General features: G+C 46.4%; 1 protein-coding gene across 1 annotated transcript in view; it reads left to right on the forward strand.

Moving 5' to 3' along the window:
- LOC141162627 (serine protease 27-like) overlaps positions 1–16,212 on the forward strand; it is a 39,141-nt gene that overhangs the window by 7,003 nt on the left and 15,926 nt on the right. The window contains exons 2-3 of the mRNA XM_073648912.1: positions 3,715–3,919; positions 7,169–7,440. Coding sequence (XP_073505013.1) covers positions 3,715–3,919; positions 7,169–7,440 — 477 coding nt within the window. The remainder of the gene's footprint in view (positions 1–3,714; positions 3,920–7,168; positions 7,441–16,212) is intronic.

A 16,212-nucleotide genomic window follows, 5' to 3' on the forward strand; every position in this document is an offset into this window, starting at 1 on the left:
TCCATCTTTCTTCTTAACAAAGAAGAACCCCGCAGCCACCGGTGAAGATGAAGGTCTAATATGCCCCTTAGCCAGACTTTCTGAGATATAATCCTTCATGGCCTGCCTCTCAGGACCAGAAAGGTTATACAACCTAGCTTTAGGTAACTTGGCCTCAGGGAGCAGTTTTACAGAACAGTCATACACGCGATGAGGAGGTAGTTCCTGACACCCTTTCTCCGAGAATACATCCTCAAAGTCCGCCAGAAATGGAGGTAAGACCCAAGGAGTAACCGCACCAATGACCGTGTTCATGCAGTTTTTATTACAGAATTTACTCCATTGGCTTATCTCCCTGGTTTGCCAATTAATAACCGGGTTATGCTTAGCTAACCAAGGAAGGCCCAACACAATAGGAGTGGGAAGACCCTCCAACACGTAGCAAGACAACAGTTCTTTATGTATTGCCCCCACTTGAAGTTTTACGTCATGCACAACTTGCAAAAAACTTCCCTGCCCGAGAGGCCTGGCATCGATCGAGAATATGGGGATGGGTTTAGCCAACTCACTCAACCGCATACCTTGAACCCGGGCAAACCGAGCATCAACCAGATTAGCCCCGGCCCCACTATCCAGAAGAACAGATATCCTCTCAGTTCTCGTACCCACCACCACCTCCGCCGGTACGAGAAACTGAGACGAACCTAGGGACGAAATACCTACTCCCAGATTGCCGTCCACCACACAACCTGGGATCAACAGTTTTCCGACGACTCTTCACTCTGCAAGGGACGGGATGGACACCCCCCAATAAAATGTCCCTTTCTCCCGCAGAAGAAACACCTTCCTGCCTTATGGCGCACCACCGGTCCCCTCCCCCGAAATGATGTCCCTCCTAATTGCATAGGCTCCTCTGGACTGACCAGGGGAACCACCATATGAGGGGACCTTGTAGGAGGTGGAGTCATCACAGGGGGTAGAGTTATCCCGCACCTCTCCCGAAGCCGTCTGTCCACGCGAATAGCGAGGGCCATAGCGGCTTCCAGAGACACGGGAGAGTCATACTGTGCCAACACATCCTGCAATTTGTCGGATAAACCATGACAAAACTGGCTCCTAAGAGCCGGGTCATTCCACTGGGTGTCCGTGGCCCACCTACGGAACTCCGAACAGAATTCCTCCGCCGGACGATCTCCCTGCTGGATCCTACGTAACTTAGACTCAGCAAGGGAGATCCGATCTGGGTCATCATATACGAGTCCCAGGGCAGCGAAAAACCTATCCACTGACTGGAGAGCCGGGGAACCCGGGGGAAGAGAGAACGCCCAAGATTGTGGGTCCCCTTGTAGGAGCGAGATGACAATTCCCACCCTTTGTTCTTCACTCCCCGATGACCGAGGCCGCAGCCGAAAGTACAATTTACATGCCTCCCGGAAAACAAAAAACTTGTCCCGCCCCCCAGTGAACCTATCAGGGAGAGCTACTTTAGGTTCTGGTCCGGCTTGCTCCTGAGGATGCCAAACCTTGGACCTAACGTCCGCCAGCTCCATGGACAAACTCTGCAATTGCCGAGCTAGACCGGCTACTGGATCCATAGTAGCTGGAGAAAAACTAAGTGGTCGGTGAAAATGTCACGCTGTCTCTGTATACTGGAGGTAGGGGGCCTAAGCTGACCCTAAGCTGGGGCCCTGACTAATCCCTCAACCTGGAGGTACTGTTAAAGGTACAGAGGTCCAGGCCGCCAGCGTAACCCCTACCTCCTGAAGATCCCTGCACCTCAGTAATCTAGTCCTGAGAAGGACCCCGATCACAACCAAAGGGAACAAGAAATAATATGCCCAAACACAGTATTTAGACGAACGAGACAGTACAAGGGAAAAACCAAAACCACCTTGCATACAAACAACTTCTCAACTACAACAGAGGGAAAACCAACGGGAAAGGAGATAAATGATAAAGCGAGGAAAGGGAAAAAACACTTCCAAAAACACTTATCTCAGCAACTCCAAACACCACGATCCGCTCTGTCAGTCTGAATGAAATGCTTTCACCGACACCTCCCAAACAGACCAGCAGGTATATGAAGGAGTCTCACTACAGAAGTATTGATTGCAGCTGGGCGAGGCTGGACCTCATCTAGCCCAGAGAGAGAGAGAGAATTAACTCCCTCACTGCCGAGAAACACAAAGCACCAACAAGTCAGCTGCGAGAAGTCAGGCTGTGTACTCGTGACGATCTTCGTGGCAACACACCCGTGACACCACCATCTTCTTCTGATCTTACCCAGCCATCGTCTCTTCTCCCACTATTTTCACATCTCACAGTTTGCTTCTCTAAGGCTCCACCATCTTCTTCTGATCTTACCCAGCCATTGTCTCTTCTCCCATCACTTTCTCTTCTCACGATTTCTTTCCGTATATAACGCTCTGTACACATTTGTGCTATATGTGTTATAGGAGCCAGCCTTGGCATGAAGATTTACTCTTTTAAGCTCAATTTAGAATTTTTGCTCTTTAAGAATTATTTCCTATCTGGTGGAATTCCATTTAATTGGTTTAGACCAAGACCAGGGTTATTGCTACACCTGCAAAAATGTGAGGTTGATTCATTTTGATCAAAGTAAGTGAGTCCATTAGTCAAATACGAGCGACCTCGTCAGATGTGAACCTACAGTGATGCTGGTTCAGACAAGTGTAAAATGAAGATGTCCTTCCAGAAAAGTAGATGATTGTTCATCCATATGGTGTTTGGTATACCCATTTTCTCATTTGTTTTTTACATCCACTATTAAAAAAATAATGATAAGGCCTGATTCAGCATCTTATGTAATTTTTGCAATAGATCCATTAAAATGGGAATCTTATGGACAGTGTCAGTATGCTGTATTTTTCTTGGACCTTTTCTATGGTTGGAACAGGCAAAGGATACTGGCGCTTATTTTTCACACAGAAAATTGTTCCATCTGAATTAACCCATTCACTTACTTTGGTTCGTGTGCTGTCCATGCACTTCAATCCTTACCCAGCACACTATTGTGGCATTATCCATTTCACCCATCTTGTCAGTGGATAGCAGACGAACCTAAAAAAAAAACATGGTGATGATCTCAACTTGGCGTCACAGACACATACGGCAGAAGATGTTCAGAGGTTTTTTTTTCATGGATTTTCTGAAATCGGAAAATTCCATATCCGAAAACACATAAAAAACACAGTTTTGTTGTTGCCTGGGCTTTTGATGTTTTTTTTTTTCATACCCGACTTTATGGTGTAGGATTTTTGTTCTTTCATTGATTCAGTAGTAAAATGGGGGTCCTACTGCTGGCTCAGGGGATAGAAGATAACTCGATATTTGGGGAATAATCCCTTAATGCTTAATCAACTATCAGAAGTTGTGCCTACAGCTGCCAAACTTTTGGCATAAAAAAAAAGAAGCAAAACAGGATACATGTGTATTTGGGCCACCTGTATCTACAGCTACAGTACACCCCATTATGTCTATTCCCAACTATTCGTGTCCTGTTCCTCATCTATATGATTGAAGAGACTTCTCGGAAGACCTTGGTCAGTGGAGCTCAGATTTGCTGGCTCTTTTGAGACCTTCCAGGATGTTTTGGTGAGTTGGTAAGTTCCAGTCCGTGGCCACGTTAGGACAGCGGAGACGCGTCTGTAGTAAAGTAACGTAGATGGAGTCTGGTAACGGCTACTATTGACTTGTATGGATCTTTCCTTCCAGCTACTTCCAACCCTGCAGATGGCGGCTCGGTCTGTGGCTCCCCGCAGGTCACCGGCCGCATAGTTGGTGGCTCAGATGCTGTAGAAGGAGAATGGCCGTGGCAAGTCAGTCTGATGCAGAGGAAAGAAGATGACTTCTACCACGCATGTGGAGGCTCCCTGATCACCCCTGAGTGGGTGCTGACCGCTGCCCACTGCTTCAATGGGTAAGTTCTGTGTTCACACCTCAGTAGACCGCCATCGTTTTGAATCTCTTAAGTCTATATAATTGATAAGATCCCCGAAATATCCCTGACACCCATTCTCCACCAACAAGACAATTTTCAGGGTTTGCATTGTGTTTTTTTCCTCCCCTTCTTCCCGGAGCCATAACTGTTTTATTCTCTATAGACTCAGCAGCAGGAGCCTTATGATTTGCAGGGTTATTTGAATGACACCATTCACTTTACTACATTGTACTGAGAATGGGAAAAGAATAAATTCCAAATGTAGGAAAACAGTAAAAAAAAAAAAGTGCAGTATCACCATTGCTTTATGGTCTTCATTGTGCTGTAAAAATGACCCAGGAACACGATTCCTCATCTCAGTGTATTTACTGCGATAACAAACTGTCAAGGAGATATTAAGAAAATATTAACAATTTCTCCAAAACCCCTCATTGTCAAAAGAGAAGCTGACACTTGGCCAGTGGCCTCTACACAAATTAAAGAAGTTGTCCAGTACTTTATATTACCCCCCCCCCCCCCCCCAATATATTCCCCCGGGGCCCCTAAGACTTTTTGTAAATACCTTCTGCTGTTGATAATGCCTGTAAGTGGCGCTATCGGTGGGCGCTCACAGGCATCACGTGACCCCATGCTGATGTCACAACAAGTGAGGCGTGAATCAGCACTGGGGTCCCCACGGTGGCTGCTGGGTTGTGGATGGGGTTAACCCCCATGTCACACCCAAATTCTCAATGAATGGGGAGAGGCAGAGCGCGCGGTGGATGCCAGTGTGACGCAGGGGGGCAACCCCGCCCACAGCATGGCATCCACCTGGAACGCAGAAGACAAAGACCCCCGGCTGTTGCCAGCACTTGTCGTGACATCAGCGGATGTCAGAGCCGGCTGCAGCTGGGGATCACATGATGCCTGTGAGCGGCCAGCGATAGCGCCGCTCACAGGCATTCTCAGCAGCGTAAGGTAATTACAAAAGTCTTGGGGGCCCCGTGGGGATACATTGAGGGGTAATATAAAGAACTGGAGAACCCCTTTAACCCACGCTTGAGAAATGCCTGGTGAGCTAATGCCAGCCAAGAGGTGCTACCAACCCAATTACAATGCGAGTGTATTTCCCCCTGGCAGAGGCAGGGGATAATTAGACACAGACCCCCAACAATTTACATCTAGCTGTTGAGGCTTGATTCCCAGAACGGCAAAAGGAATTTTACCGAAGCCCCAGTCTGAGCAGTACCGATACGAAATATGGAATATCTCAAGTTCCATAATTCTGATAATAATGGGACCCATATTTTTAGTGACAGGTCAGCTAAGGAGCTATATGGATATTTCCCCGTCGCTGTAAGCCACTCAGGGGGGCTGTGGCGCAAAAGAAACAAAATAGCAGACCACAACTATGCCATGTGTAGTTTCTACGGAAAGGTAAATTCATAGCGAAAAAAATGGTATCACTTTCGGGCCTCTATGATCAACCAGTGAGAAGTTATCAAAGAAGTTAGAGATTTTAATAGAAACATGAAGGGTGGAGCCCAGCCCACATGATGTCAGCACAAGGGGCATGTAGGCAGGTCCCCTCTTCGGCATAAAAGATCCAACTGAAGATTGATCCATATTCATTGCCAGGGGGGTATAGAGACTATAAGCAACGGATCCTGTTCAATAACAGTCAAATCAATAAGTGGGTCGCCCCCCCCTCCAGCTAAATGGAGTCGTCTCTGCTATCTGTCTAGTATGTAAGTCTTCTTTAATCCTGTTTATTTTGTGTAACTGTATATTCTGTATTGTAAAATTTTGTAATCCCTTTTGTAAAATTTTTGTATATTTTTCATAACACTGCTTCCCTTTTGGATTAAATATAAAATGTAATAGTCCTGTTTCTTTTGCTCTGTATTCGTTCTCTTCCCCGAAGCCATATACTGTATGCTACCAGATCGCAGGCGTCCGACCAGACCTGTATTCTATTTCAAATCTGGATGGTGGTGGCAGCGAATATTAATAATTGGGCTATCGTGAAGCTGGTAGTAACCGTATTGGGGTGCATACACATATTCCATGCATTGGAATCCGGAGGTGTGACGCCATACGCTTTCTGCTCGCTTGCCGATAGCTACGTAGTGAGCAATCGGGATCATGTGCTCGCGAATCCCTGACGAAATCCTGACAGAGTGATGGCAGCGGTGAGATATTGTGCGATCTCCCCGGTGTCGCCCCTGGGAGCTCCTGACACAAACTTTTAAAGTATTTTTTTTTTTTTATTGGCACGGTGAAAAAATATTTGGAGATTACAAAAAACTGTGGTTTGTGTCGTAACTCGTAACTTTTAATTTTCCTTTTAATGGAGCGGTGTGAGAGCTTATTTATTGCTTGGTGAACGGATGTTGGTACCCTTTGGGGTACAGATGACATTTACATCAGCTATTATTGCATTTTTTAAGGAGATGCAGCAACTGAAAAATGGTAACTCTGGCATTCTTGATGTCTTTTCATTTACCATACAAGTTAATTAACTTTAGATCATTACTTTTTTCTTTTTTTTTTCTTTTCGATGTTTTACATACGGGTTATTTAACTTAACAATATGATAAATCAGACTTTAACAAGGCGCTGATATCAAATATGATTCTTTTTTATTTTTATTTTTTCTTTCATTTTTAAGTCAATTAAAGATAAAGTGAAGCACTTAGAAGTTAGCGCTAAGCAATATATGGAGCTGCTGCATCCTTCCTTGTGCATTACTTAGTTCCAGCAGGTGACAGAGCAGTTATCAGCTGATGGCTGGACCCACAATGATCATACGTCGATGATCAATCCTACAGACAGGTCATCAATAGTTTTGTCCTAGACGACCTCTTTCAAGTACAGAAATGTCCACCCTAAAATTACTGCAAAATTTGTTTTAGGACTTTAAATTCTCAGTGTACAAACTCAATACAATACTGTAACATGCAAGTAAAGATCTTACCAGGGTGCAATTCACATCCCATCCACAGGGCGGCCACACAATTATGGCATCAACATTTCCAGACAGAGTATCACAAAATCATGTTTATGCTGCTAATCTCACAGTCACAGAAGGACACATCCGTACCCCTCTAAAACCCTAAATATGTTTATAGCAGGACCTTAGATGATAATTGTGTAGTTGGGTATTGAACACCGGACTGAATTTGGCCCACTGGATGTTTTATCTCGTTGTGACTCTTCTAACTTCTGGTCACTTTCTCTGCTCCGCAGTGATCTTGACTTTAGGAATTACAAAGTGATATTAGGACTCTACAAGCTCCAATCTGAAAATCCTAATGGAGTCGTTCGTAGTGTGAAGACTGTTGAAATTCACTCACAGTATAAAGAAAAGTGGCACAATTGGGACATCGCTCTGGTGAAGCTCTCCAGCCCGGTGCCCTACACCAAGTACATCCTGCCCGTCTGCCTGCCCTCCGCCTCCGTCACCTTCCCCTGCGGCCTGGAGTGCTGGGTCGCCGGCTGGGGAGATATACACTGTGGTGGTAAGTGACGCTCAGCTCCTGATCTCAGCATTCACCACTGTGTAATGTCTCCACCATTGATTGCTTCATACACCGTCTCCTTCTCGGGGCGTCATTAATAGTTATAGGCGGGCGAGGCTAGCTCTTACACAGGGGCACTGGTGCTTTTAAGAATCCCTTCTGCAAAAATAAATGAAAATCGACCAATGGATCTGGAAGCCCGTGTGCATTCACATACTCTCCCCATCCATGTACTTAGAGGACAAAACATCCGAGGGGGCCGCTAACCAGATAACCATGACTGGAACAATGGTGGCATAGCCTAATTGTGGCTACAGGGGAAACTCAGCAGATAACCGCTCTGTTACTGAAAATAAATCAAAGACCAACCCAGATACTACCACCATACAGTGACCGTATAGTGTTAGATACCAGTCCTGCAGAACATAGAAGAGAACACAGTACTATTATAGATGGTGACTTACAGCTTACATTCTGTCTTATGGAGTCATTCAATTTTCCCGTTTTTTCCATCTGGCCCAGACCGTTATGACAACTTCTCCAGCCAGGAGTCGTCTGCAGGGATTACAGCCCAGACACATCTGACTTCTCACATTTCCAGCCCCGTGTCCATCTTTTCCCATCCTGCACAATCTGACCATCTTGCCGTATGTGTTCCTATGACTAGTGGCACAAAAACTGCCCCACATAATAATGGCTACCACTGTGTCCCTTACATAATAATAATGCCTCCTTTGTGCCATCTAAGCAGTAAAATATCCCCCTAGAAAATATTAATGCCCAGAGTAAATTCAGTAGAAAACAGTGCCCGCACTTTGCCTCCTAGAAAGTAATAACGCCCCGTGCGTGCATTTGACATTCACAATACTCTACTGCCCCTATAACAATAATACTTCTCAAGTCCCCACTCAATATTTAATAATGTTCCCAGAATCCCCTCAAGTACAAATTTCCCTATACACAGGATAATGGGCCCACAGCTTCCCTATGCACAATGATGTGCCCACAGCTCCTCTATACACAGTATGATGGGCCCACAGCTCCCCTATACACAGTACGTTGGGCCCACAGTTCCCTATGCATAGTGATGTTCCCATAGCTCCCTTATGCAAAGTATGATGGGTTCACAGCTCCACTATAGACTTATAGTGGGCCAACAGCTCCCTAATTCCCAATTTAATGGGCCCACAGCTCCCCTATACACAGTATACTGGTCCAGCAGCTCCACTATACACAGTATGAAGGGTCCACAGCTCCCCTATAGATAGTATAGTGGACCAACAGCTCCCTAATTCCCAGTATGATGGGCTCACAGCTCCCCTATACACAGTATAGTGGGCCAATAGCTCCCTAATTCCCAGTATTATGGTCCCACAGCTCCCCTATAGACAGTATAATGGGCCAACAGCTCCCTAATTCCCAGTATGATGGGCAAACAGCTCCCCTGTACACAGTATACTGGGAACACAGCTCCCCTATACAAAGCATAATGGGCCCACAGTTCCCCTGTACATAGTATACTGGGCCCACAGCTCCCATATGCACAGTGTAATATACCCATATCTACCCCTATACACAGTATACTACATACACAGCTCCCCTATATAAAGTACACTGGGCACTCAGCTGCCTTATACACAGTACAATGGGCCAACAGCTCCCCTATACATAGTATGATGGACCCACAGCTCCCCAATACACAATTTAAAAGCTACAGCTCTCCTAAAACACATTAAAATGAACCCCACAGTAGTCCTCACACTATACAATGGCCCATACTTATGCACCTGTCAAATTTTGCTTGAATGCAGATTGCACATTTTCTGTTAGTACAATAAACCTCATTTCAAGGCAGAAACATTACTGTGTCCAACAGTTATTACATAGATCAAACTGAAATAGCTGCTGCAAAAACACCAATTTATATAAAACATTAAGCTTAAGATTAATAGGGGTGCCCAAACTTTTTCATATAACTGTACGTATTAGTACGTACTGGGCTTTAAAGGGGTTAACAGAATTAAACACTTGAAATAAATCACTCTGTTTGTAATGACTCTATATAATATAGGAGGATAGGAGGTTCACTTTTTGTATTGAAGAACTGAAATAAATTAACTTTTTGATATTCTAATCTAGTGAGATGCACATATACGTTTTCAGAAAATACTGCCATTTCTGGCCTCCATTAAAAATTTGTTTCAGTGTGTCAGTGAAGTTATTGACGCCAGTTTGCTGTTCAAAACAGTTACCCACAGGCCAGGTATTTAAAACTGTGGTTTGTCCGTCACACGGATCACATATAAGTTCGCTCCAAATTCAGTCATTTGTAGTGAGCGTGGAAGATATTGTCCTCCATTTAAAATGGGCAACGCACGTGCCAAAGCACGGGGAACTGAACGTGATGGTGATGATGGTGCATGCAGAGGTCGAGGCCGTGGGCAAGCTGAAATTGTGCCACAGTAAACACCCACATCATCTCTCTCAACCATCCAGTCCCAATTAATAGGGGACCTTAGAACACCACTATAGAATACAGAGCAGTGTGAAAAGGTTGTTGGTTGGATAGCGGATAATGCTTCCAGTCCCTTAGCCACCACCACCACCACCCTGTCTTCCACACGGTCAAGTCTCAGTAGCCGTGAGTCTGGACTGCATATTCCTCACCCTGATCCTCCTTCCTCCCACCATGCCGAGTACCCAGAGACAACTGATCCCACACTTGGGCACTCCGAAGAGCTGTTCACTTTTCAATTTATAGATTCGGGCCTCTCGCCTGGTCCACTTGAAGCGGGGCAAGAGGAGATCGCATGTAACGATGCCCAAATATTTGAGCAGCCACGGTGGGAAAGTGTCACAAGAGGTGGACGATGATGAGACACAATTGCCAGAAAGTCAGGAGGAGGACCAGGGTGCGTAAGTGGAAGACGAGGTGGTGGATGATATAGTAACTGACCCAACCTGGTAGGAGGACATGCAGAGCGAGGACAGCAACTCACAGGGGGAGAGAGGCAGAGCACCCCAACAGGCAGGAAGAAGAAGTGTGGTGGCCGCAGACAGAAGGCAGGCAACCGTTCCCCGTAACACCAACAAGAAGGAAGTTGGCAATACAACTGTTAGGTCTTCCCAAGTCTGGTTGTTTTTTAAAGACTCTGCTGATAACCCCAAAAAGGCCATTTGCATCACCTGCCAGGCCAGCATCAGCAGGGGTGCCAAAACTAGCAGCCTGACCACCACCAGCATGATCAGGCACATGGCACCAAAGCAGCCGACTTTGTGGGCCGAACCCCAGGGTCCAGGAAAAGTGTCTGAAGGTGGCATCATTGCTTCTTCCGCTGTTGTGCATGCAAGCCAATCCCCTGTCCATGGTGCATGTGAAGATGCCTCCTCCCTGCACCTGTCGTTCCACACTCTCAAGTATCAGCATCAGGAAGCACGGCCATGTCCTTGTCCCAGCACAGCGTTCAGTTGTCCATATCCCAGTCCTTGGAACGCAAGCGCAAATACGCAGCCAACACCCCAGAGGAGACACTACTAAATTTCCACATTTCGCGACTGCTTGCTCTCGAAATGTTGCCTTTTAGGCTTGTGGAGACGGAAGCATTCCGCAACCTGATGACGGCGGCCGTCCCTTGGTACTCAGTCCCAAGCCACCACTATTTCTCCCTGTGTGCCATCCACGCATTACACAAGCATGTGTCCCAAACCATTAGCCATGCCCTCAACAAAGCAGTGGGAAAGTCCACCTAACGACGGACACGTGGACAAATGCTTGTAGGCAGGGACAGTACATCTCGCTGACTGCACACTGGGTTAACATAGTGGAAGCCGGGACCCAGTCGGACCCTGGGATGGAACACATCCTTCCAATGCCAAGGATTGCGGGCCCTAGGTCAGTCAGGGTTGCCCCCACATTCTACAGCTCCTACACCTCATCCTCCTCAGCCTCCTCCTCCTCTTCATCCTCCATCTCCGAAATTATCACATCAGTCACAAGCTGCCAAGCGGCAACAGGCTGTGCTGAAGCTAATAAGCTTAAGTGGCAAACTGCACAATGCTAAAGAGTTGTGGACAGCTCTGAAAGAGCAGGCAGATCTGTGGCTCACACCGCTGAACCTACAGCCAGGCATGGTCGTTTGTGACAATGGCCGAAACCTGGTGGCGACTCTGAGGCAAGGAGAGCTCACACACGTACCATGTCTGGCCCATGTGCTTAACCTCGTGGTTCAGCTGTTTCTCAAATCCTACCCGGAGCTGCAAGATCTGCTTGTTAAAGTACGCTGCCTGTGTGCCCATTTTAGAAAGTCACCTACAGCTTCTGCCGCCCTTGCCGTATTTCATCAGCATTTGCAGCTTCTGGCTCACAGACTGGTGTGTGATGTCCCCACGCGTTGGAACTCTACCACAGATGTTGGTAAGGATTTGTGAGTAGAAGAGGACAGATGTTGAGTACCAGCATCAACAAGGCCGTCGGTATTCAGTTCAGACTCCACACATAAGACCTCAGGAGTGGACATGTACAATCCTCCTAAACTTTGAGGACTCCACCAAGATGGTGAGCAGCGATGACGCCATAATTAGCGTCACCACCCCGCTTCTCTGTCTTCTGAAACGCTCTCTGCTCACAATCAAAGAGGATGCATTGCAGGCAGAGCACTATGAGATGGAGCAAGGAACCATACAGGGTGATTACACACAGCCCAGACTCATCTCATCCCAACATGGATTGGGTGACATTGAGGAAGAGGAGGAGGAGGAAGAACAGGAGCTAGTTTCATGCGCTATAGATGGTACTACCTGCACAACTGTCATACCGTCTGTTCAGCGTGGATGGCCTGAGGACAGGGTGGAGGAGGAGGAGAGCATGGTCAGTCATCCTCTTGGTGAGGACACGGAGGTCTTGCTTGTTAGCAGTCTGGCACGCATGGCTAAGTTTATGTTATGCTGCCTTTCCCATGACCTTCACGTTCTCAAAATTTTGGGTGACAGTCATTACTGGTTGGTGACACTACTAAACCCACGCTACAAGGAGAACTTTATATCTCTTATTCCTGAGAGGGACAGGTCTACAAAAATGGGGCAGTACCAGAAGGCCCTTGTTGCGGAACTATTAAAAAAATTCCCATCTGAAAATGCAGGCGGTAGAGGTCACAGTTCGTTAGACAACCAAGGACTACAGGCGAGAGAGACACAAGTCCAATCCAGCAGAGGCAGGGGAACACTGTCAAAGTTCTGGGAGAATTTTCTCAGCCCCTCCCATCGCACAAGCCCGTAGGCGCGGGGTACTCTCACAAGGAGTGCAAAGTTTGGGAAGATGCTGAGGGAGTACCTTGACGACCGTACCAACGTCCTCCGTGATTCCTCTGTGCCTTATAATTATTGGGTATCAAATCTGGACACGTGGAATGAACTGGCTCTCTACACCTTGGAGGTCCTTGCCTGCCTTGCCATTAGCGTTTTATCAGAGCGGGTTTTTAGTGCCGCTGGTGGAATTATAACTGATAAGCGCATCCGCCTGTCAACTGAAAATGCTGACAGGCTGACTCTTATAAAAATGAACAAGGGCTGGATTGGGCCAGACTTCTCAACACCACAGAATGATAGCAGCGTAACACAAACTCTAAAACAGTGTCTTTTTTTGGGAGGTGTATTCCCATGCACCTCTTCACACCTACACATGGGTATACGCTTCCTGATTTTGGCTATTTGCTCTTGTCCTCCTCCTTCTCCCCCTCCTCATCCTCCACCACCATATCACCAGGGTGACCATGGTCCGTGATACAACACCCACATAATTTTTTTAAAGGGTGTTTATGATGCCCGTAAAAAAATTTTTTATACAGTATGTTCATGTATACCCCCCCCACTTAGTGCATGGGCATTACAAGTATAGGAGACACGCTCCTTTCTATTGGGAACATTTTTTTATTAAGCCCTCCTCCACGTCTCTTCCAAGGGGCATTGGAGAGCCTCCCAATTTTTGGCAACCCTTGAATTCATTGCATAGGCCAACAATATGGGAGACCCACTTCCTAATAATGGGAACATTGTTTTCAGGAGGCCCTTTGACCTTCACGTCTCTTTCAAGGGGCATTGGAGAGCCTCCCAATTTTTGGCAACCCTTGCATTCACTGCATAGGCCAACACTATGAGAGACCCACTTCCTAATAATGGGAACATTTTTTCATGGGGCCCTCTATGTCTCTTCCAAGGAGAATTGAAGTGCCTACAAATTTATGGCAACCCTTGCATTCCCTTCATAGGCCAACATTATGGGAGACCCACTTCCTAATAATGGGAACATTGTTTTCAGGAGGCCCTTTGACCTCCTTGTCTCTTCCAAGGGGCATTGGAGAGCCTCCCAATTTTTGGCAACCCTTGCATTCACTGCATAGGCCAACAGTATGGGAGACCCACTTCCTAATAATGGGAACATTTTTTCATGAGGCCCTCCTCCACGTCTCTTCCAAGGGGCATTGGAGTGTCTCCCAATTTTTGGCAGCCCTTGCATTCACTGCATAGGCCAACACTATGGGAGACCCACTTCCTAATAATGGGAACATTTTTTCATGAGGCCCTCTACGTCTCTTCCAAGGAGCATTGGCGTGCCTACAAATTTATGGCAACCCTTGCATTCACTGCATAGGCCAACACTATGGGAGACCCACTTCCTAATAATGGAAACATTGTTTTCAGGAGGCCCTTTGACCTCTACGTCTCTTCCAAGGGGCATTGGAGTGCCTCCAAATTTTTGGCAACCCTTGCATTCACTGCATAGGCAAACACAATGGGAGACACACTTCCTAATAATGGGAATATTGTTTTCAGTAGGCCCTCCTCTAAGTCTCTTCAAAGGGGTATTAGTGTGTGTCCAAATTTTCAAATGGGTATTGGGGTGCGTCCAAATTTTGGGCAGCCCTGCCACTCACTGCATATGCAATAACAGTATAGTAGACTCACTCTTTAGTAATGGGAGCAACAAAGGATAGCCAGCTGATGGCACTTTAAGAATAGTGAGAGCCAACTGCTGGCCCTTTAAGAATAGTAAAGGCCGCATGATGGCCCTATAAAAATAGGCTTTGTGACTTTCAGAGTCCCTCCTTCATAAAGGAAACAGTATGTGTCTGATGATGTGTCACACACCACATGGCCAGATAAGGTTGTAAAATGTTAAACTGACATTTCCCAGTGAATGCATTTGTCTTGGTTGAAAGCAATGCAAAAGTTCAAAAATGCATCAAAAACGCTACGTGTGAACATAGCCCAAGATGTGGAGGAGCATTTTTGTTTTTGGTTATTTATTTTGCCTTATATACAAGTCATTACCCTGGAAAGGATGTTCCTTAACTTATTTCCCAGGAAAATCCATTTTGGTTTCGTTTTTGTATGTTTTATTGTGAGTCCGTAAAAGTGGTGTAATACTCTGACAACGTTGTTCACAGCAGTGACCTGGGAGTCAGAAATGCTTCCAGGTGTCTTCCCCATGCTGTCCCCATGTCATGTGAGTACTGTTCCCATTGATCTGGGCAATTTTTAGGCCCTCTGCAGACCGCCGGGGTGAGCCGCCTGAAAAATGCTCGAGTTTCCCGTAGACTTACATTGGGCTTTTTACTCGGGTCGAGCACCCGAGTATTCCAATGTGCTCGACCCGAAAGGATATGTTGTTCCAGTTTCGAGTTGGCACTGTTTAGACTAGCTTTTTCCTTAGTTTTTTTCGGGGCGATGAGAGTAGGTAAATTGGTGGCCCACAGCAAGAACAGGGCAGGGGGTTTATTGGCTGAAGACGTAAGTTGTTGGGCTGGGGGCATTGATTTTTGGATCAGGAGTGTGAAAACTGATCAGTTGGGTTGAGGTAGGCGAGTGGTATCAGATAGAGTGGACGGAGCTTTGATGTGTCCAAGGAAGTGTTTGGAGGCGTATTGGCAGGTGTGGTCAGGGAGATCCGGCCCACTATTATGCCATGGTAAGGGTGCATTTTTGTCCCGATTTCAGTTTATAGCGGTCCTGAAAAAGGAGTGTAAGAGATGGGCCTTAGTTCGGACGTATACTGTCCGCATTCTTTTAGGATTGGCGCTGCGTCAGATGCTGATAGTCGTGGCTTGGGTGCTGAGGTGATAAATCGGATTGGCAGGTGGAGTTTGGACCGTTATTGGACGTATGTGCGGCACTGAATGCAATGGGAAATAGTTTTTATTTGGAGTTGTTGAATATGCTTGTAATTATTCCTTTCAAATGGCATTCCCTTGTTAGCCTGGATTTTCGGACACTCGTTTGTGCATTGGGGGGCGCTGCGTGCTGATGTAAGGCCGGACAGTAGGCAATTGAGTTTTTTGAGGGAACAAGTAGTTATCCGTTGGCTAGGTTTTAGAGTGATGATTAGAGATGAGCGTTGTTCTACTCGAACTGTTCGCCAATCTCAAATTCGAGCTGTTTTGGGCGGTGTTCGAGCCGTTCGGCGAACACGAACAATTTGAGAAAAATTCGGCTGTTCGAGGTTATGTTCGATAACTGTTCGTGCACCAAAATCATAACTGGATTTTTTCTCAGTAATGATGAAAATTAATGTTAATACGCAGTTTGAGTGTACAGTGGGGCGGGGGGAGGGGCAGGGGATGGATCTCTGCAGGAACAATGAAGATCTCCATTTTTTTTTCTCTTTCCCGCATTTGCAGTGGGGAGGTGCAATCTGTCAGCCTATCAGCAGCGCACACACGGAGCGAAGTGCTTTTTTTCACGCAAGCAAGGGCATGGGTCATTGGCAGTGTATGTCAC

Source organism: Phyllobates terribilis, unplaced genomic scaffold, assembly GCF_046119375.1.
Source record: "Phyllobates terribilis strain yellow unplaced genomic scaffold, ASM4611937v1 Scaffold_9__5_contigs__length_417890890, whole genome shotgun sequence".
Taxonomy (NCBI): domain Eukaryota; kingdom Metazoa; phylum Chordata; class Amphibia; order Anura; family Dendrobatidae; genus Phyllobates; species Phyllobates terribilis.